This window comes from Pelodiscus sinensis, chromosome 12, assembly GCF_052426305.1.
Source record: "Pelodiscus sinensis isolate ZL-2025 chromosome 12, ASM5242630v1, whole genome shotgun sequence".
Classification (NCBI taxonomy): Eukaryota; Metazoa; Chordata; order Testudines; family Trionychidae; genus Pelodiscus; species Pelodiscus sinensis.
In genome coordinates this window covers 40,558,546-40,580,784 of record NC_143063.1, presented here as the reverse complement: position 1 = coordinate 40,580,784, position 22,239 = coordinate 40,558,546, and the positions used below count along the sequence as shown (strand labels likewise).

At 41.1% G+C, this 22,239-nt stretch overlaps 1 protein-coding gene across 1 annotated transcript in view; it reads right to left on the bottom strand.

Annotated features, from left to right (window-relative positions):
* GAN (gigaxonin) overlaps positions 1 to 22,239 on the bottom strand; it is a 62,483-nt gene that overhangs the window by 13,660 nt on the left and 26,584 nt on the right. Inside the window, exons 4-10 of the mRNA XM_075940001.2 lie at positions 21,866 to 22,083; positions 20,488 to 20,609; positions 19,878 to 19,990; positions 18,364 to 18,513; positions 17,146 to 17,282; positions 16,278 to 16,406; positions 353 to 462 (exon numbers count right to left, since the gene is read on the bottom strand). Of these exons, the coding sequence (XP_075796116.1) occupies positions 353 to 462; positions 16,278 to 16,406; positions 17,146 to 17,282; positions 18,364 to 18,513; positions 19,878 to 19,990; positions 20,488 to 20,609; positions 21,866 to 22,083 (979 nt within the window). The remainder of the gene's footprint in view (positions 1 to 352; positions 463 to 16,277; positions 16,407 to 17,145; positions 17,283 to 18,363; positions 18,514 to 19,877; positions 19,991 to 20,487; positions 20,610 to 21,865; positions 22,084 to 22,239) is intronic.

Below are 22,239 nucleotides of genomic sequence, written 5' to 3'. Positions count from 1 at the left end.
AAAAGCCCTTTGAGGAAAAAAAGCTAAGCATTTTATCAGTAAAAGCAGACAGCTTTATAACTATGAAGAAAGTATAAACTCTCACAGCCATCTTTACAAAATATTAATACCCAGATTTTATCATATTTCAATGTGTTAACCTGTCTTAAGAACCCCTTCAGAAGTAAAAAGTTACTTCTATAAATGCTTTAGAAGCATTTATAGTTTTTAGTAGCTTTTTCAGAAAAAAAAATGACTTGTTTCTCTGCTTTTTCCTCATTCTTTCATTTCTTTAATAATGTGACTCAATCTTGGAAAGTCGACCAAATTAGAAGAAAACAAGACATTTGAAGTTACCAGTTCTGATTCTAACCTGTATCAAGATCTCCAATCACATAAATACTGGCCCCAATAGGTACAGCTCCATATACAAAGGAAGAACTGGCTGGAATGCACAAGTTCTGATCATTCAGATAAATCCATCTGCAAGAAAAGGCAAAAATTTGCTTATGAATTATTGACAAGATCGGCTACTAAAAACAAGCTTTTTGACAAACAGTTTTACAATTATAAACATAAGCAAAATCATGCAAGCTAACATTTTAGGCAAAGATTCCATGGGGAATTGGAAATCCAAGTTGTTATTCCTTGTCTATCTGCACAGATGTGGTGTAATAAACTATTCAATAATTCCACAATAACTCCTAATGTAGTATTCCAGATGGGGAGCTATTCTGAAATAGCTTATTTGACAACTCCTATGCCAGTCAATTTCCCTATGTAGACAAGCCTTTAGCAACTTTGAAAAGTCTCACTCTTGTACACTTGCTTTCATATATATGTTGCTTTTAGAACACTGTACAGGAAACAGCAAGCTCCTATACTACTGGTTTTGAGAGCAGACACTACAGTTATCCCTCTCTGCCCCCCCAAAATTCTAACACCATCCTTATATTCTTCTGAGTTGTCAGAAGTAAATTATTACTTAAGAAGTGCGCAACCGCAGATTAAATTTATTTTAAAACCAGAAACAGGAGTGTAAATACCAAAAATCCTTAAGCAATCTCAAGAGTAAGTGAAACAAATGTCTAGCCTTTTCAGACCACTTTCCCAATTTTATATCATGCTGTATTTGGTTTTCATCCCTACTGAAATACAGCTGTTTTCTCTTTAAAGGCTTCCCCAACTTCAATACTTTGTCAGTCTGATTTTCTTACTGATAGAAGACCAATTGTTGTATGGATACCTGGGCAAAGCAGAAAACTAAAGATTGATTTATATAGTTATCTTGTTGTAAATACCTGAAGTACAGAGCTGCTAGTTGAATAGTCTCTTCTGTGGTATTGAAGTAAACCTCTGCAAATTTCTGACATTTCTACGGATGCTGGTGTACTTTTATTTACAGTTCAGTGCAGCATAATCAAGACTACTTAAAAGTTACCTTATGTAAGTCATAAAAGACAACAGGTAAAGTCAAGAGAATTTGAAAAAAAAAAATCTAAAGGAATCCTAAAATAATTGGATAAAATGCCTGAAGATTTAAAGGAAAATATCCCCACAGATGTTTCTGACTTTTGAGTAATAAGTGATGATGGGACAGGAATCCAAAAGTAACTCTTGATTCAGCTCAGTCAATTTGAGGGGAGGCTGATATACAACTAAGTTACTTTAGAAAGGAACAATTTGTAAGGGCTGATTTAAATCAAGAATTAGATGCCTACATTTCTACTTTGCTCTGAGCTTTTTTGATCATATGACAGAAGCTCATTCCAGTCTCATGATTCAGTAACATTCAGATTTATCTTTTTAAAAGAAACAAACAAGATCATACTTTGTTTAAAACAAGACATCTTGTGCTCAGGTACAGGATGAAGAGTCAGGAGACTTGGGCTGTATTCCTGGCTATGCCAGTCTTGCTGTATGACGTTTGGAAAAGTCACAAAATATCCTTTCTAATGACCACCAGAACACGTTGGTAAATATACCAGTGTATTACCAGGATCAGTGCTAATGCTTTAAACAGTTTGTTTTTAAACCCATCTCTTATAGCAGCCTAACCTTCAAACTTGGGAGGGAGAAAAAGTGCATCAGGTAGTCTGCTAAAAATCTTTGTCAATGTTGAAACTATTGACTGGACTCAAACTACTTTGGAAGTATCTTTAGAAGAGTGCTTCTGGGCCTCTGCTCAGCATCTCAAGTTTCATCCAAAGTACTTTTTTACAGAACAGCTATATATTCCTGAAAAAGGTGTGCTTCATGGGTGGTTGGTGCAGCTGGGGCTGGAGGAGGCAGCCTCGTAGCCCCATCCCCATGGGCAGGGGAGGAAGCGGGACAGCACCCAAGAGAGAAGAAGGTAGGGTAGTGCATGGAGCACTTCCCAGCCTCCCCAAAGCACCGGGAGGAGAGGGAGCAGGGGGAGGGGGCAAAGAAGAGAAGCAGGGCAGCATGCCAAGCAATCCCCAGCCTCCTCAGATTACTGGGAAGAGGAAAGGGGAGGGCTAGCGCTGGGGGCAGCAACACTCTGCAGCAGGCGCTCTGGGGGCAGAGTGTGGGTATGGCCAGGCTGGCGGTTTGAGAAGGCAGAGCCTTTCCCTGCCTAAATCACTGGACACCCATGATGTGCTTGCAATGGAAACAGCTTTGAAAACTTTAGAGCTACGTAGTAGCAGAATTAGGAACCCCCCCTTTAATTTATCAACAGCTGTTGCATCATTTCACCTTGAATAATGCAACCTTTTGAACAGAGAATATATTACATTCATTTCACCAGCACTGCAGTCGTGCAATACTGAAGTTCATCTACAGAAGGTTAATTGATAATGTGGTAACTACATTGTTTCCATAGTTGATTTGAAACATTTGATTACAGGATAGAGGTTAGTTTTCCTCCCACTATTTACAGGCACCATACACATACACATTGTAACTGCTTTTTCAGGGATCTAGGTTGTGGTGATGTTAAAGTGTATAATATTCTCCTCCCCACCCCCAAATAACCCCCTTTCCCCCGCAGCATATCCAACTACAATTGACATTGTTAGGGACAGAATTTCGTCTCTTCTCTTACATTCCCACTCCCAACCACAGCAGTCTTCCTCAAAAGCTCATCTTAAAACAGGACTTGAACATGTCTCAAAGTTAACATTGGTGAATAAATACAATGAACAATCCTGCGGCCCCTCAGAGACTTAATAAATGTATTTGATCGTGAGCTTTCATGGGTAAAAACCACTTCATCAGATGAGCTGGAGCAGAAATTACAGAATCAAGGGTATATATAACAAAAGAAGTTACCAGTCAATTGTAGGACCAGTGTTAAATAAGCTAATTAAATTGGGTTGGATGTGTCTCATTCATAGCATTTGATGTGGAAATGCGAATATCAAAGTTGGGAAAATTGCCTTTGTAGTGCGCTAACCAGTTAAGATCTTTATTCAAGTCTAAACTGATAGTGTTGAATTTGTGAACTCCAGTTCAACTGTCTCCTCCTGTGATCGGGTGATAAAATTCACTGGTGGGTAAGCAAGTTTCACAGAGAACAGACTACCAGCAGCTCCCATGTTTGGACCCAGAAACTCCATTTTGAGTGCTTGCACTCATCTCAGCTGTGGTACAGTAGTATAATATGGAGGCAAGGATCATTAGTTTGTTCCCACACCTCACTGCCCAGCCTCTACTCTCGCAACTTTTATGAAAGGTAGATATTAATATTTGCTCATCTTGCTTCTGTCCATTCCCCAAGTTATCTTGCCACAGAATTTACCAGTCAGACATACTCCTCACTCCTCGCAGAATGAGGAATACAGGATCTGGTGGGGACTATCCTCAGTGCTTCATTTGGGGGACTATACTAGACCCACTAAATCAAATGCTAGAAGATTGACCTCCTAAGTTGATCTTCTCTGTAGTATAGACATGCCCTTGGAGTCTATCAGTATACATTTCAAGATCGGTTTAAATTTACAAAAGCTCCAATTACTCTGCTTGTGGCTGCTCACTCTAGTCCCCATGGAAACTCATGGTGAATTACTGTAACCTGGAAAAAGGACCAGTAGGTCTAATTCACCACTGCAATGTTACTTTGAAATGATAGGGTTTTATTCATTTATCTCGCTCCAACTGGCACAGCATATGAGCATCTTGCTTTATTTAACAAAAACAAACCACATACACAACGTACCTCATGTAGAGTGAGAAAAACACAGCCAGTTCTTTAGGAGCTCAAGGACAACGTTCACTACTAAAAAGACATCATGAACTTTTCTAGAGTGTGGTGATAGAAGTTGTCTCAACTGTGAAGCCTACCAGAATAGTTACATTCACAATGCTCTGCAGGCTACAAACTGGTGAATCAGAGGGAGAGTTCTATAGACATCCTCTGCTGCGAACACATGGTGTCCCTTCTGTATCCTCTGCATGGAAACAGCCCGTTACACTGTTTTGGGCAGTTTTATATCTCTTTCATGAAAGAAAGGGATTTTGCAGACAGCACCAGATCCTGCTGCTGTCACTTATGGATGCAGCTGAAGAGGGATGGGGTAGGAAAGTGATCTACTGTCAAAAAAAATCTCAGAGGGGTAACCGTGTTAGTTTGTAACTTTAAAAACAAGTAGTCCTGAGGCACCTTAGAGACTAACAAAAATATATATAGAATTGACTCATAGAACACTAGAACTGAAAGGGACTTCAAGAGGTCATCGAGTCCAGTCCCCTGCCCTCACAGCACGACCAAGCAAGGTAGACATCTATCAGGGATGGTGTAGATCTAACCTGTTCTTAAATATCTCCAGAGATAGAGATCCCACAACCTCCCTAGGCAACTTATTCCAGTGTTTAACCACCTTGACAGTTAGGAAGTGTTTCCTAATGTCCAACCTAAACCTCTCTTGCTGCAGTTTAAGCCCATTGCTTCCTGTCCTATCCTCAGAGGCCAAGGAGAACAATTTTTCTCCCTCCTCCTTGTAACACTCTTTTAGGTACTTGAAAACCGCTATCATGCCCCCTCTCAGTCTTTTCTTTTCCTAAACTAAAGAAGCACAGGCGTGCGCACGGGGTGTGCCAGGTGTGCACAGGCACATCCTAATGTTTCAAAGGGCTGTCCCTGGTATGTGGGCACAAGCCTCCGCACTAGAAGGAGCGCCACTTCGGCGCCGTGGGGAATGGGCGCCACGCCAGGTTTGCCACGCATGCGTAGCTGCGCAGTCAAAACCGGCGGGTCTTAGGACCCCGCTGAAAGAGGCAGCAGGAACGCAGTAATGTTACCCAGCCTCCCCGTCAAGCGTGGTGAGTTTAAACCCCGGGCGGGGGGAGGAAAGAGTAGGAGAGGTGGGGGGTGCCCCAGGTAAGGGATTGGGTGCAGCGCAACTGGCCCGGGGGAGGGGGAGAGGGGAGAGAAGGGTGTTGGCTCCGAGGGGCTGCATGCACAGGCTTCCCTACTCCACCGGAGCAGGGGTCAGCCCCGATAGGTCGCGTGCATGGCTTCCCTACTCAGTGGGAGGGAGTGTGCAATGGGGCTTCCTTCCTCCGCGAGGGGTCAGCCCCGGAGGCTTCCCTCCAAGGCTGGTTTAGGGGACTCCCTGCCCCCACTGGCACTCTGCTCCAGAACCTTGTCCCCCACCCTCCTGCCCCCATTCCCTCTCCCGTGCCCCCTACCACAGAACTGTCCCCGTCCCCCCGCTGCAGAAACGTGTCCCCCTGCCTCCCTGCAGAAAACTGTCCCCTGCCCCCTCCCCCTGTTCCTTCTCCCCTGCCCCCAGCCGCAGAACCCTGCCCCCACTGGCACCCTTCCCCAGTACTATGTCCCCCGCTCCCAACTGACTTTTCTGTGGGTCTGACCCCCTGACTCAAGACAGGTTCCCTGCCCTTCTTGTAAATATGCAGAAACTTTTTGTGTTTGACATAGTATTTTATTTAAAAATGAAGCCTGGCCAACAAATCCCTAATTGGGGCCAAGCCTCCATCTGGTGACAGCCACTCCTGCACTCCCCCCTTACCCTACACCCTATATCTGTACACTAAACCCTCCTGCCCTGAGCCCCTCACACACCACAACCCAAATTCCTGCACCCTCACATCCACAAACCAGTGGCTTGCTTAGTACCCCAACACTGCCCGGCCTGGAGTTCCCTCCGCCCCTGACAGCTTCCCCTTCTCCACATCCTCCTGTATGCAGATTTCCTCCCAAAGCTTGAACCTCTTACCCCTTCCCACACCCAAATCCCTCATTCCCATCCGAGCCTACACATCCTGTCTCAACCCAGCAACAGTATTGCTAGACTGCAGGAGTTTTTCAGGATTCTGGAGATATCCCAGAAAAACTCTTCTGCATCCAGGGATTCATTTGTTCTTCCACTTTTTTTTTTAGTGGAAGAGCAAACATGATCTTTTGGTCACCCCTATATTCCTCTTTCCACGAGGAATAAGGGGGCTTCCAAAATAAGGGGTTTTTCTGACATTTGGTCCAGTCTAGACAGGCAACATACTGGAAAAACCTCTTCCTACAGAAGAATTTGGGGAAGAAGAAGAAAAAAAAAGCAGCCGTGTAAGGGTTGGGGATAGCAAGTGATGGAAAGGAGGAGAATAGAGAGGACGGGGCTTCAAGGAAGGGGCGGGGCAGTAGATCTTGGCTTGGTCTGTCATTTAAAAAGTGATCTTGGGTGTAAAAAGGTTGGAGACCACTGAAGTAGGGGGAGCACCAGAAGGGTGACAGTCAGGGCGACCCTAGAACTCTGTTACAGACCAGCTGGTGGCTACTGGAGGAGGAGGGAAAATAGGAGGAAAGGGTCAGAGAGGAAGGGGCTTGTGCTGAGGGAAGGGGGGCAAGTCAGGAGAAAAAAGGGGAAGGCACCAAGGGACAGGGTGAAGGAGAGAAATACCAGGGGGCCAAGTGGAGACAATGAGGAAAAGAGCAGGAGGAGAGGTGTCAGTGAGAGGGGGGACAGGATAACGCTGGGAGAAGAGAGGGGAAGGGTTTTGGAGGCTACAGGGGAGAAAGGGAGGTGCTGGGAGAAGGCTTGAAAAGAGTGGGCATGAGGAAGGCGGGGATGGAGCAAGGCATCTATGAGGGCACAGGGGCATGAGGGGCATGAGGGGAATGGGGGTAGAGGGTGGTGAGGGGGTGGTCATCAGGGAAAAAGAGGGCAAAGAGGGCAGGGGCAATGAGGGAAGGGGGAGGCACCAGGCGGGTGCAGGGCTAAGGGAAGGTGCAGGTGCCAGGGGATTCTGGGGGTGAAGCAGAAGGGCAGACACCTGCAGAGGAGGGACCAGCACCAGAGGAGACAGGCAGGGTAGGTGTGTAGTGGGAGGTGTTAGGAGAGGGGATGAGGAGGGGTAGCTCACATGATCAGAGTGGGGCTCCTGGAGGAGTGGGCATGAGGGGGGGGAGAGAAGGGCTGGTGGAGGGGGGCAGGTCTCAGGAAGGCTGAGGGTAGTGAGTCAGGACAGCAGAGGTGGGTGAGAGGTTGGGGAGGAGAGAGGGGGAGGGGCAGCAGGCACCAGGGGAGCTGATGGAGCAAGCGGAGGAGACAGGGCAGAAGAGGGAAAAGGTAGAAGTTCATAAGATATTTATTAATAACTTGGGTGCCACAGTGGCACATCCAAACAAGCCACAAAATCAGTACTGGTGCACAACACAAAATTTATTCTGCTCATGGGAGGAAACTCTCAGAGGGAACACTTACCCCAGCCTCTCCGCCCCCGAGTTAATGTCACACACATTGGGTTAATGCAATTGCAGGATAGTTGCATGGGGGGGGGAGTTGGTGGGGGCCAAACTAATCCCTATAAGTAGGAAGGTGGTGGGAAAAGTCCTGGGGGGGGGGGGGAGGGGGGAGTCACATGACACCTTTTACTTCTGATCATGTGTCCATATTGCACCGAGAGTGCTACCTCCAGAGGCTGGACTAATGGGGGTCAGAGACATGGCTAATGGGGGTCAAAGTACATTTTAAAAAAATTCTTTGGGTGCACACCCTAATAAAATGTGCTGTGCATGTCTATGTAAAGAAGCTCAGTTCTTTCAGTCTTCCCTCATAGCTCATGTTTTCTAGACCTTTAATCATTCTTGTTGCTCTTCTCTGGACCTTCTCCAATTTCTCCACATCTTTCTTGAAATGTGGTGCCCAAAACTGGACACAATACTCCAACTGAGGCCTCATCAGCGCAGAGTGGAGCAGAACAATGACTTCTCGTGTCTTGCTCACAACACTCTGTTAATGCATCCCAGAATCATATTTGCTTTTTTTGCAACAGTGTCACACTGTTGACTCATATTTAGCTTGTGGTTCACTATGAACTCTAGTTCCCTTTCTGCAGTACTCCTTTCTAGACCGTCGTTTCTCATTCTCTGTGTGTGAAACTGACTGTTCCTTCCCAAGTAGAGTACTTTGCATTTATCCTTATTAAACTTCATCCTAGCATCACAAGCATCAAAGCAACACGAGCTTTGGCAGGCAAAATCCGCTTCATCAATGAAAGCTCATGATACTATATACTTGCTAAGGCAGGGGTGGGGAAGCTTTTTTTCAGTCGGGGGCCATTGACCGCCAGGAAAAAAAAAAATCAGTTGGGGGCTGCACAGAAGTGAGACTCAAAACAAAAACAAACAAACAACAAAATCCTTCATTGACATGGCCTCCAGCTGAGGAGAAAGACAATCCCCCACATTCCCCTCGCACACCAGAGCCTAGTGGGTCCCAGCCTAGTAGATTCTGTGGGCTCCAGCCCCGTAGGGAGGCAGCGAGGGGCTGGAGTGCCAACGTGGACTCTCCAATGCTGGGGGGCACGGAGCCCTAAGCCTCAGGGACCAGAATAGGCAAGCTGGGGGACACATCCAGCCACTGACCTTAGGTTCCCCACCCCTGCTCTAAGGTGCCACAGGACTACTCATTACTTCTACAATAAGTTACTCGCCCTAGAGAGCAGACATTTTAGGAGGACAGCTTCACTGATTCTCTTCCACCTCCCTCACTAAAGGACAGTCAAGGTGGGATAGATTCTAAGATTCTGTTTTTGCTTCCACTTACTACGACATACCAACATCATGTCATGTGATGAAATCTCCACAAATTCATCTAACCAAAGCTGGCAACCCCAGGAACATAGAGAGAGGAATGCTGTATATGCAGAAGTGAGAGAACTTTTCACAACTCCATTGAAAACATGTTCCTTCTGAATGGACCTGCGGTCAATTGGTACAGGGAAATCATGTGAATCAATTAAGCTTCTGGGTTCATTTATACCAGAAACTAAAGGATTATAAGCTTATGTGATCCTAAAGCTAAGATCACAACAGCTTTTTTTTACTGTGGATCAGAACCAAAAATTGAAATAACAGAAGCTCATGAAAGTTACGTATTTAAAAAACTGCCAAACTTTTCAGGAATGCTTACAATAGTTTTAACAGTTAAGTTAGACAGCAACGAAGACAGGAAGGGCAAAAGGTCACTTTTCAGAGTTTAATTAGTTTCCAGTTAACTGTGTGTTGCTTATTTGCTTGTTGTTTGCATAGTATGCAAATATACTTTCCTGAGAAGTTCACAGCATTCAAGAGCTACAAAGTACTCTTTTGTAAGGCTGCTGTTTTGCGCAAATGGTTGTGCAGAAATCAGAGTGAAGGTGACAGCTGTAGACAGCTGATAGTTTTACATGCCTTCTTACAACTAACTTGTTAAAAAGTCTCAAAGTGGTAGCCATGTTAATCTGTAACTTTAAAAACAATGAGAAGTCCTGTTGCACATTAGAAACAAATATATCGTATCATGAGCTTCTGTGGGTAAAATCCACTTTCATCAGATGAATTGGAGGCCCACCTGACGAAGTGGGTTTTAGCCACGAGAACTCATGATCTAAATTATGTTAGTATTGCTTCACTGAAAATGAATAAGGTGGGAGGATACACTTGAGATTTTCTTTTTTTTTTTTAAAAGCAGTCAGTGAATACAAATAAAGACATTTTCCAAACAGCTGTAATTCATAAGAACTGGTAAGGGTTCTAATTCTAAATACAAAGGTACAAAAGCAAAATACAGAAGTTTACATAAAAATGTGTAAAGTTTTTACCTACAGTGAAAACAATTAAATTTAAAAAGTGTCCATTTCCAATTTTATTTTGTGCATTTGACAGCACTTTAGGAATAGTAATTATTTCCTTTATGGATACTGAAGAAATCCTTGCGCATTTCATGGGAATATTTTTCTGCTTCCGGTTATAAATGTTTTCTTGCAATGCTTTAAAAAAAAAGGGGGGGTGGGGGGACTTGCATGTCCTATTTAAAGGCTGCTCTCTATGAAATAAGATATTATAGAAATTAGTCAGATTTAGGATAAACAGAAAAAAAACCCACAACCAAAATGCAACTGGTCCCAATCACACATTTTAACAGTGCCTTTCAACCCAGAGACTATCAAAGCCGCTTAAATCCAGTAAACAGAGCATTAGTACAATGCAGCAGTTCACGGGGTAGAGAGCAGAGGCCAAGAAATCAGCTCTCATAGAATGTGGCACAATGTCAGAGGAATGAAGAATTCTCATGCAAAATTCAGGGCTACTCTGTACTTTTTTGAATGGAGCCATAGGCTCCCCAATGTTCACATTAAACAGACAAAACCTTTGCTTAAACCCTCATCCATATTCTTCCATCCCCACACCTGACACACTAGAGTAGCTGTCACTCAACAGATAAAAACTTTGGAAGGATGAAAAACTGAGTTTATAGCAATCTTAAGAAATCTGGAGCACTAATTACCTACATAATATCAGTCAAATTCATAAAGCCTTGGTATAAGATTACTCTAAAACCAAAGCGATTTAGAATTTAAAAAGTGAGATTTTTCAGATATAGCAACACTTAAGATGTCACGAGGGCTACTAACACCATTTAATTTTGTCCACATCATATTACAATCTATGCTGACACTCCACCTTGCTTGCTTTTAAAAGCTCTGCAAGTATTTTATTAGTAGTTTGTATAATTAAGTTTTGCACAGGTTTCTACATTTTGATGTTAGTTTCCAAAATGTCTCATCTGGTACGAAGAGATCCAGGCAAACTGCTAGGCATTATAAACATTTGTTGTGACAACATGAAAAGACAGCAATTTGGGTGGGGACAAGTGGAGAACTATGAACACTAAAAACGTATGGGGCAGCCTATTGTCAGAGCAAGATAAAGACAATAACGAGTAAAGGCCTCTCTTCTGCAATTCAGTTCATACCTGCTACTTCCATACCAATGCACTCTTGAGCCTGTGCAAAGCCCTATTATTTCAATGGGCTACTTGTGGGTGTAAACTACATCTGTCTATGCAGATCAGGTAACAGAAATGAGGCCCAAATTTTCAAGTAACAAGATCTAGGAGTTAGAATGCTACTGAAGGAGTGAGGGCTGTAGCAAGGGGCCTGGATAATCCTATAACTATATTGCTGCTATGTAAGTCATAAATATTATTAATATCAAATGGCTGAGTTGACAGATAGTGATTTATTGAGGAAAAAATGTTTCCATTCACAAAAAAAATCTGTACTTCACGACAACATGCAGACTACTCCAGTATCTGCTACCTGTAACTAACCTCAAACCTCCATGATCTGCAAGTATGCAGCAGCTGTCGTGTTTCTGCTTCCTTCAGAGCTGCTAGGCCAAAACAGGCAAAGGGTTTTTTAATTCATTGTTGGTGCCCACATACAATTTGATTTCCTGCTATGAACATACCAATGAGAACATCAGTATCTTCCAGTCAATAGTCTAAAGAGGTTTATTCATACAGCAAATTGTAGAAGGGGAAGTTGCTATCACCACAAGTGAAAACCAGAAAGCAGAAAACATTTAGTTTCTGTCTACACAACATTCATTGGCTCTCTGTGGCACAGCACACAAAAATCAACAGACACAAAAAGCCCAAGGAGGATTTTTTGGAAGTACCTAGCCATCGTATGTAGTTTAAGCACTAATCTTGTTGCTCTTGCTCCATTTAACAGAGGCAAAATCCCAACTGTATTTACTTAAACCCAATACTCTGGATAGCTGTCTGTCATATGCATACACACCAACAGTACTGAAGTTTTAGCTAGAAAAACAAGTGGTTCCAATAGGATTGATGCATTTTAACGAGACAAAAATTCTGAAGCACACTGCCCTTCTAATAGGATTGGGATCTGACACGTGTTTTCTCTTCCTTTTTAAAAAGGGAGCCTTCTATAGATACACCTTCAAAGTATGCAATTCCTTCACAACCCATTACTACAGTGTGTATCACACAGAGGCAGGCAACGATGTGTTACTGTGGGAACAAGTAAACTGTCTATAATGACTAACTAATATTATACAAGCAAGAGAAGGTGGATAAGAGAAACAGATTTAATATTATTTACATCACAGTAATGATACATTGTTCAATCAGTCTGTAACATGAGGAGCAAATGCTATCCATTTCATTCAAAACTCATGCCTCAGCAGAGTGTTAGTGAAGTTATAATGATGTATATAACAAAGCATCTCTTTTATGTGATGCAAGTGGAAGATTCTGTATTCCAAGCAAAGAATATTATTCTTCAGAATATATTATCTACAAATCTGAACAATTATTATTTAAATTTCAGCCTTCCACTCAAATTCAAGTCACGAAAAGTGGGAACTGACACAAGGATGTTTTTCCAGGAACAGTCAACTTACCCTCATTCTTCTATTGTGGGGTGGGGAACCTCAGGGCCAGATGCAGCCCCCAGCTTGCCTGGATCTGGCCTCCAAGACTCAGGGATCTTCCTGTATTGAGGTGCTTGTGCTGGCACTCCAACCCACCTGTCACCTGCCCACAGGGCTACAGCATATAAAATCTACTAGCCTGAGCCCCCTCGGCTCCTGTGTGCAAAGGGAACGTGAGGAGTGTCTTTTTCCTTCTCTGTCAGGGGGTTCTCACTTCGCTTCTCACTTATGTGCAGCCCCAGATTGATTTTTCTATAGGTCAGCAGCCCCGGACTCGAAAAAGTTTCTCTACCCCTATTCTATTGTTTTGAAACATACCATACGCTGTATTATATCAGTAACAAGATCACTTCATTATACCAGCAATCTTTCTTCAGAGAATATGAAAATTATTTAGGCACTATAGAAAGTATTTTGTTTAGTAAAATGCAGCTTCTTATAGTTGGTATATATTCTTTTTAAAATTGTGACTGAAAGTTACAACTTCAACAACCCGTAAAATTATTTTAATGACTAAGATGAACTACATTCAAAATATGTAGCATTCAGAACGCATCTGAAACACTCAATGACTCCTCATCCTTATTACCAATACCTAGTCAACTAAAACATTACATGGTAATATAGTGCCCTCTTCTGGTAAACAGCATTATAAAATACTGTCCGTTCTACCTCTGAAGCGTAATAGAGAGGAAGCTGTGTTAGTCTGATCTTGCTAAAACAAAAGGAAAACCTAGGTTGCATTTTAAAGACTAACCAGATACCTCTGGTAACTGAAACTATAGTACATCTAACCGTAAGTTACAAAGCTGGACTATTACACAACATTTACTTATGGACTGGGGCCAAATTTTTAGTTTGATCTTCATTATGCCCCCATTTTTGTAGGCACTAATAAACCTAGACATAATTTTACATTTGCCAACAACTGAGAGTGCACTTGAGATCTGGACTTCTAAGCATCCTGAAGTGCATCTGCAAGACACAGAGGCTATTGTCTGAAATCTTGGCCTAGGATTGTTCATTGAAATGACTAAAATGAAACTGAAGATTAGCTTTTTAAAAATGTTTTTGGGGGGAGGGGAGGGAATGAAAAGATCTTCTTGTCTTGATTTTTTTTTAATTTGACAAGTTTAATGAAAATTGACAGTTACTGTTTTACTAAATTGCGTTTTCCTTTCCTAGTTGCATGAGAAGTTAAAAACCAAAACTTTCTGTAAGAAGCCCATCATTCTATCTGCGAATAGTTATAACTTTAAGCAGTTGAACAGAATTTTCAGTGGTTGCCTCATAGAATACCTCTGTCCAAAAGGGGCATCTTTGGTGTACAAGATTTTTAAAACCATTACCAGTTACCAACATTTGTACTAAACCCTCTAAGACTATGTCTACACTGTAGCCTTCTCACAGAAAATCTTATGCAAATGAAGCTCGGCATGGAATATCATTTTTTGAGGAAGAACAGCTCTTGCGCAAGAGGGGTTTTTGCGCAAAAAGGAGACATCTACACTGCTCTTTTTTGCGCAAAAGCCTCTTGCGCAAAAGCAGCTGCTCATTAATTATTCAAATGAAGTGCAGCAATATTCCACACCGAGCTTCACTTGCATAAGCTTTTCCGCAAGAAGGCTAGAGTGTAGATGTAGCCTTCGTAGCAGTGACAACACATTACCTACCATCCCATCTGTATCCCAAATTTGGATAGGGCAGGGGTTTGTAAACTTTTTAGAAACTAACATGAATCAACCAACCTTGTTGGAAGTTTTTAAACTGTCATAGGATCTGGAGTCCTATTACAAACAACTTTTGAAAAACAGATGCACCCTGAAAGGGTTTCAATGCAAAAGAGTGGCAGTCAGTAGTGGGGTGTGTGTTTACCAGAGTTTCAGAAGCTAGGTCTTTCCTGAGTCCCCAATTGCCTTGCTAGTATTGTTGATTTTATAATCACATTTTCCCCAAAGTCTCTCTTCGCTGTTCTGTTATATGAAGGGACCATGAAAGCAACATGTGAAACCAATTATAGTTGACTATACACAAAGTAAACAAAACTGGGGAGAAAAATTAGAGAAAGCTATTTTTCTTTAGGTTCTCTCAGTTAGTCATCTTGGATGTTACTTGTAACAGGTAAAACTTTTTCATATCAAAGTTGACAAAGTCACATTAAATCTACATCTTCAGAAATAAAAATCAACCGAGAATCCACTATTTTATTTTCGTACTATGGAATACGCACAAGTCTATATATAAAGATAAGGTCTTAAGACATGAACAATAGGGATGTAAGGGTACGTCTAACACTTGCACCCTAGTTCAAACTAGGGATGCAAATGTAGGCGACCGAAATTGCTAATGAAGCGCAGATTTAAATATCCCGTGCTTCATTAGCATGATCTCACCGGCGTGTTGCTCCACTCAACAGCTGTTTTGAAAGTGAAAGTGCGCGCCGGGACGCATTAGTTTGAACCAAACCCTTGGTTCGAACTAATGCGTCCCGGCGCGCACTTTCACTTTCAAAACAGCTGTTGAGCGGAGCAACGCGCCAGTGAGATCATGCTAATGAAGCGCGGGATATTTAAATCTGCGCTTCATTAGCAATTTCGGTCGCCTACATTTTCATCCCTAGTTCAAACTAGGGTGCAAGTGTAGACATAGACAAAGAGACTAGTCGACTAGTAATGCGACTAGTTGCTTTCCCTCCCCTCACTAGTGATGCGACTAGTCGCTTTTGTTAGAGAAAGACAGCAAGTGGGGGAGGGGAGGGGAGGAGGAAAAGCAGGACCCAGTACTGGGGAGAGCCAGCTTAAAAGCTGGCTCCCCCCAGCACCGTCTCCATGAGTGTGGTAGAAGCACAGCTGAAACAGTGCAAGCGGGAACTGAAGTAGTCTCCGCTTACCCCACTTCTGCAGCGATTCTGCTTTTGAAATGTACAAGAGCCCCAGTGGGCTTCATTTAAAAAAAGAAGCCCCACAGGGAGCGTAGGACCAGCAGGGGACTCTCCACTGGTCCCACACTCCATGCAGGGGTTTTTTTTTTTTTTTTTTTTTTTTTAAAGGTACAAGAGCTCTGGGACTCTTGTACTTTTCAAAGGTTCAGGTGCTGATCCCACTTCCCTGGGGGGCTTCCACTTTTGAACTGTAGCAAGAGCCTGGGATGGCTCTTGCTACAGTTCAAAGGCGGAAGCACCCTTGTAAACTAATCGAATAGTCGATGGAAAACCCATCGACTATTCGATTGTTAATCTAAATTTAAAATCCCTAATGAACATTATCTCCTCTACCCCCCAGCTTACTACTTAAAACAATTAGAATATCTGATAACAATGGCAAATCTCTTGAAATAAAGAGAAACACAGTAAATATTAGAGCTTGTAAGTTATGAACAACCAGAAATAAACACAGAGCCATCAGTTTGCTAACAATCAGTTCCTTGGGCAAAATTGATACCACAGGTATAAATATCCAGTTCAATTCCTTTGAGATAAGACGAGTAAGAATAACAGGCATTTGTTGAAAAATTATCTGAACTCTAGTGTGCCTTCAGAGGAAACAAGGGGTAAGAGAGAGGTTAGAGATTTTCTATGTCTACAGCAAGAACTAGTTACCTTTTAAACTCATCATGATAGAATTCAGATTTGCATGTCACCATCTCAGTGGCCTGATTATCATCACGACTTCTGACTCCACCAAATACATAAAGCTCTGAGGCAACTCCACATGCCACTGCCCCAAATCTGAGGGACAAAAGGAGAATCAAACAGAGAATATTTAGTATACAGAACCACAATGCTGTCCATGCCCTTCACACTTCTATAGCTCTTCCATATTCTGCAGAAGTAGAACAAGTATGAAGTAATATTTAAAACGACTTATAAGTCATTGTATAAAATAGAGTAGCAGAGTTGAGACAAAGCTCTAAGTTGAAATACAGTATGAATTGCAGTACTGAAGCAATACAATTTCTGTTTTTCCATCCTGTATACTAGCAATTCTCGCAATACCACGAGTCTACATGAAACAGCCATCTTTGGACAAGGATCCTCAGCTACAACTGATAAGTACTTAGTACTCCTAAGAGCAAAAGGCTCTTCCTATCTCACCTCTCCAGCACGACAGCTGGGGAGGGGTAGCAACTAATATGACAGCTTCAAGCCATATGACAATTAAGAGAGACAGAGTATCCATCTGGCACCCTCTTTGCCAGCCTTAGGTCTGCTTTGCATTATCAGAGTAGCACAAAACAGCTCAACTTACCACAGGACGCAGGCCTTAGCATTAAAACAGCTGTGCAAGCTGTTGACTAGTAAATAAATACTAACGTCAGACATGCACACAGCCACTCTGAAATTAAAAGTTAATTAGTTTCTTTAAAAATAAGTGGGTTTGGGCCATATTTTTAAATCCCCCTTTTTTTAGTTTTAAATGACAAACAAGCATCCTTGTACCCTGGATGTGCACATGCATCTTATTCACCTTCTCTCTTTTAGTGGACAGATGGCAGTCCATTGCTGAGTCCTAGGGTCATAGCACTCAACAGATTCAAACAGTTTTCCATAGGAGCCTCCGCCCATGGCATAGATTTTCTTCTTCATAGCTGCATAGCAGCCAATCTATTAAAAAAAAAAAAAAAAAAAAAAAAAAAAAAGAGTGAGAAAAATCAGAAGTTGAAATCTACAGCATCTTCGACTACATGAATGTCTTAGATGTGGAAATCAAGTCATCATTCAATAGTTAGCCAGTCTCATTATTACAACACAATCTGAGCAGTAAGCAAGATATAGATTGCTTTCTGGAAACTTATCGATCAATCAATATAAAATTTCTAGTTTCTAGCAAAAGAGAACTTCTGTGTTTGCTTGGAAAAGAAAAGTTCACATTCAGCTACTCACTCCATTTTTATTTAGAATTACTCAGTAGAAACAATAGAACAAGTATTCTCAGAAATTACACCTGATAACTAGCTAAAAATATGGAACTTATTTATGGGAGGGGCCACTACCATAAGTAAGCTAATGGATTATTGTTTATGTATTTTGTGAACAGATATTAAGAAGGCACAGCAATTTTCACACTGGGCCACAGTTCAATTTTTTCCATTTATTATATACTCTATAATTATTTCTGAGGTTCTCTGCAAAATGTTTTGACTGCATACAAGTGCATTACTGACACTTGGCTTAAAAAGCCGATCAATTAGCTACAGGATATATTAATTTTTGAATGTTTATTAGTCAGACCAAAGTAGATGCACTACTTTTTCTTCAAGTTTATTCATTTTAGTAATAATATGAAAGATCAGACCAAATGAAGTAAGATTTTATATTATTCTGAAAGGGCAGTATCAAAGAGGTAAACAAATATGCATTAAAAAAGGAAAAAATCATCCTTTCATTTAAAAATTCATCACCATTGCATCTAAGGGAAAGATGAAAGCTATACAAAGAAAAAGACATTTGGTTTTCCCAAACTGCATCTCAAACAGCCATCTATAAAAAATTCTTTCTAGAACATTTTGCTTTGATATATAAATTAAAAGGAGAGAGAGACACTCTTTTTCTCCTCCTGCCATGTTATTTTCATTGAAAAATACTTACTTCAAATAAAAGCTGTAATATAAACAGTGCAAATATTTGAATAGAGATTAAAAAAAAAAAACAGTGCTGCTTTTCTAAGTTATGATGTTGTCCATACCTTTCTAACCATGGTCAGATCTGGCTGCTTGGTCCAGGTCTTGTTATAAATGTCATAACACTCCATAGAGGATAGCTCCCTTTCTCCATCCTCACCTCCCAGAATATACAGAATTCCATCAATCTCTACCAAACCAAAATTATGTCGTGCCTGTAAGAGACAACAATAAACATCGAAGTAGCATATTTACAACAACAGTGGTGGTTATGTAACCATTTTTAACACTTGCTCTACCTGAAGAAATTTGTAATGGAGAGCTCCTCTATTAAAAATACAATTATGCATAATATCAATTTCCAGAGCAAGTTTTTAAGCTCTAATTTAATATGCAAGACAAATAAGGGCATTAAGTTAAAACAGCGGTTTGCCAAGTGAATAGTAGCATGTTTCCTTCATATTCAAGGATCTGAGCTATGGATCATGCTCTATTTTTAACAACAAATCAGGAAGCAAGAATCCAGGTCTGGTCAATCAATGCTGAAAACAACCCGAACCCATAATTCCCCACTGGTTCTGCTCTCGATGGTAGCTGAACCTGTAGTTTCGTTTGAGTAAAAGTGTAAAAGTAAAAACACTAGCACAATTGCAGATTCCACTGTTATCACCAACAGAGTTAGCCTGAGATCTCCTAAGGTGCAAGGATGAGTTATTTCAAAAGGACGCCTTTGGTGAAGAAAATCTTGGAACACAATCAACAACTTCTAAAAAAAACCTGAACTAGCGTAAAAAAAAAAATCAGCACCCAATACACGTGACTTTCAGAACCTAAATTCTTATATAGTGGAATAGTCACTTTTTAATGGCAATTAGAACATGAAAAAAGACAGAAACACACCCTCTAAGCCAAGGTGGGAAGTTTAAGGTAAGGTTCATGTCACTATCCCTGTGTTGCTCTGCCCCCATTTCCTGCCCATCCTTCTGCATGGTCCAATCCTCTCGTCAGGTTAGATTCTCAATACTATTTTATAGATACTTATTTTTAAAGGCCAATAAACTCTAATGGGTCACTTTATGAACAGAACCATATATTAGAGTTCATAGGAAATTATGCAGGTCAACTCTATAGCTTCAATAACCAAAGTTTAGCAGAAGCTGCAGTTATTACTAATCCAGACTTGACATTTAGCAAATCCCCCTCCCCTCGCCCCCGCACACCCTGCGCTATGGCTTTGGATGAATCAAGTGCAAGCAGCTGGAAAAATCAAATTGTCCTGACCTATACTGCATCATGTAAGTATGATTTGTCCATAGTGCTCATATGACCCTGATTCACATACCATTGGAAATGCCTCCAAATCTTCTAATGTACTTATCGTCACAATATTCCTGTTACATAGGAAAATACTATTATCACCATTTTACAGAGAGGGAAGTGAGGTAGAGAGAGGCCAAATGACCTGCCCAAAGTCACGAAAGAAGTCTGTAGCAGAGCAAGGATCTCCAAAGTCCTAAGCTAGTGCTCCTCTATTTTTCAAAGGAAAAGTAAACCCTTATTCAGCTAGTAGTGATCTTGCCTCATTCATTGGTGGTAAGGAACTCCATGAATTGGTATCAGGATCGTATTTTTCTCCAGAGCTCAGAGTATCCTTATTTTCATCTTGACCTCCAAGTACAAACAAAAATCCTTCTGTAAAACAAAGTGCATGTGAAGATTTTAAAATGGAAGTCAGACCAATCCTTGTCACAAGACACTGAGCTACAGTGTGGAAATCACAGGTTCATAAAAATATTATTTTGTACTCCAGACTGGCAAATGTTAAAGAATATACTTTTACACACTATTTAACCCACCAGTGCAGATTCTAGAGGCCAAATTCAGCACTGATGTTCCCAGTTCAAACACTACTGAAGTAAGTCACAAGTGCAGTTACTTGAAAAGTAAAATGTTCTAACAGTGACAAATTCAGCAGACTCCAACAAAATATTAAATTGGGATGACAAGATCCTCACATTGGAGGGAATCCTCACAAAAACAAAGCAGCATAATGTGGGAAGGCTGGTAGGGAAAAACAAACAGGCTTTAGTGCAGCTTATTCGAAGTAAGCCAACTACTTTATGAAGTAAGCCCCATTTTCGAGTTTATACTCCATTGGCTTTTTGTTAAAGAAACATGCTGTCATTTACCTGCTGAGAGTACTCCATGGTTGATCCTTGGAGTACTCATAGGGGCAAGTTCAATCCAGAGTTGCCTATTAGGATCATAAAGAGGACACATGCATCGCATCACAGCTGTTGGTTTCCGTGACCTGAAAAAAGGAGGAAATACACATTAATCTCATCATATTCTCTCTCTCTCTCTCACACACACACACACACACACACACACACACACACACACACACACACACACACACACACACACACACACACACACACACACACACACACACACACACACACACACACACACACACACACACACACACACACTCTTTATGTATAGATTCATAATATGTACATCTGGAAAAATGCCACTAGGACACAGTCCCAGCACATAAGACCTTACAATCTAATTTTGTAAACATACAAGAAAGGAGGAGAGAGATGGTGAGAAAATATGATACAAAGTAATTGGATATGGCTCTAGTCAATGAGGAATTTTATAGAACATTAGGATTTCTTTCCCAGTAGAATGAGTTTTAAATGTAATGGAACAGGATTTGTTACTGAGTTTAGTCAATAGTGAGCAAAAGGTTAGAGCTTGATGAGCAAAGAACAATACCTTTTTCCTGCACCCACAAAATACTTGAGGAAAAGAAAAGGATTATTTTGTGGAGAATGGACATTGTCACCTTAAATATCAATGTAATGACAGAGAATCTACTTTGGCAATGTAGGTAGATCCTGATGCTAAAGCAGGCATTTCATATTTTATTAAAACGGAATACTGATCTGAAAAAAACCCAACCCTGTAAAGTGTTGCTTTGGCGTTCCATATTTATTCTTACTCGGGACTTTCACATCAGTTTGAGAGTCTGAACAAAATTATTCTGGCACCAGCGTTACAGTGCCACAAAAGTTGTGTCTTCAACTTTCCACCTCACTATCAATACTGAGAATGTTTTAAATCAGAAATTTGCTGTAGAACCAAACTGTTATTTTAAGAACTCTCACAAACCTCATTCAGACAATCAATGGAGCTATCATTACATGTGATTAGAGTAGGTTTTTTGGAAAGTGTCTCAAACACGTAAAGATAATGCTAGATATTCATTTATACTTTAATATGTGTTAAAGATAAATTTTCAGAATTTTAAATTAAGAAACTCATTCACTGGAGAAATCTGATATTCTAATATGAATCAAACATGAGAGTATTCTAGGGACAGCTAACTATGCTAAAAAAAATCCATCAAGTTTTGTATGTGCGCCCACTTAATTCAGCACTAAATGAGTTAATATTAACTTCACTTTATCATTACTTTTGATTAAAGTTACCATCTGTCCATTAATTGCTTACATAGCACAAGTCATTTATTTGGGTTACATACTGAATACTTACACTCTTTCTTCACCCCCAACAGTCACTATGCACTCGGAATAACCTCTGGGTTTGAAAGAAGCCAGCATTGCCTCCCCTTGCTGTGGTGGAGTGAGTGGAATGTTGTTACATTCTTTGACAATCTCCCGTACCAATGGTTCGCTCATCATCTGCTCACGCAAATAAATTGAATCTAATCCTGAAACCCATACTGCTGACATGACATCTTTCAGGTGAACCTGGAGAACCAGAAAAATTCAAAATTTCCAAGGCACTTTTAATAAAAACCAAGAATTTTTATCACACTTTAGAATATAGTTTGAAGGAAAATCTTATGTGACGTATCTCTTATATATAGAAAATACTGAAACATATTTTTATGGATAGAACAATTT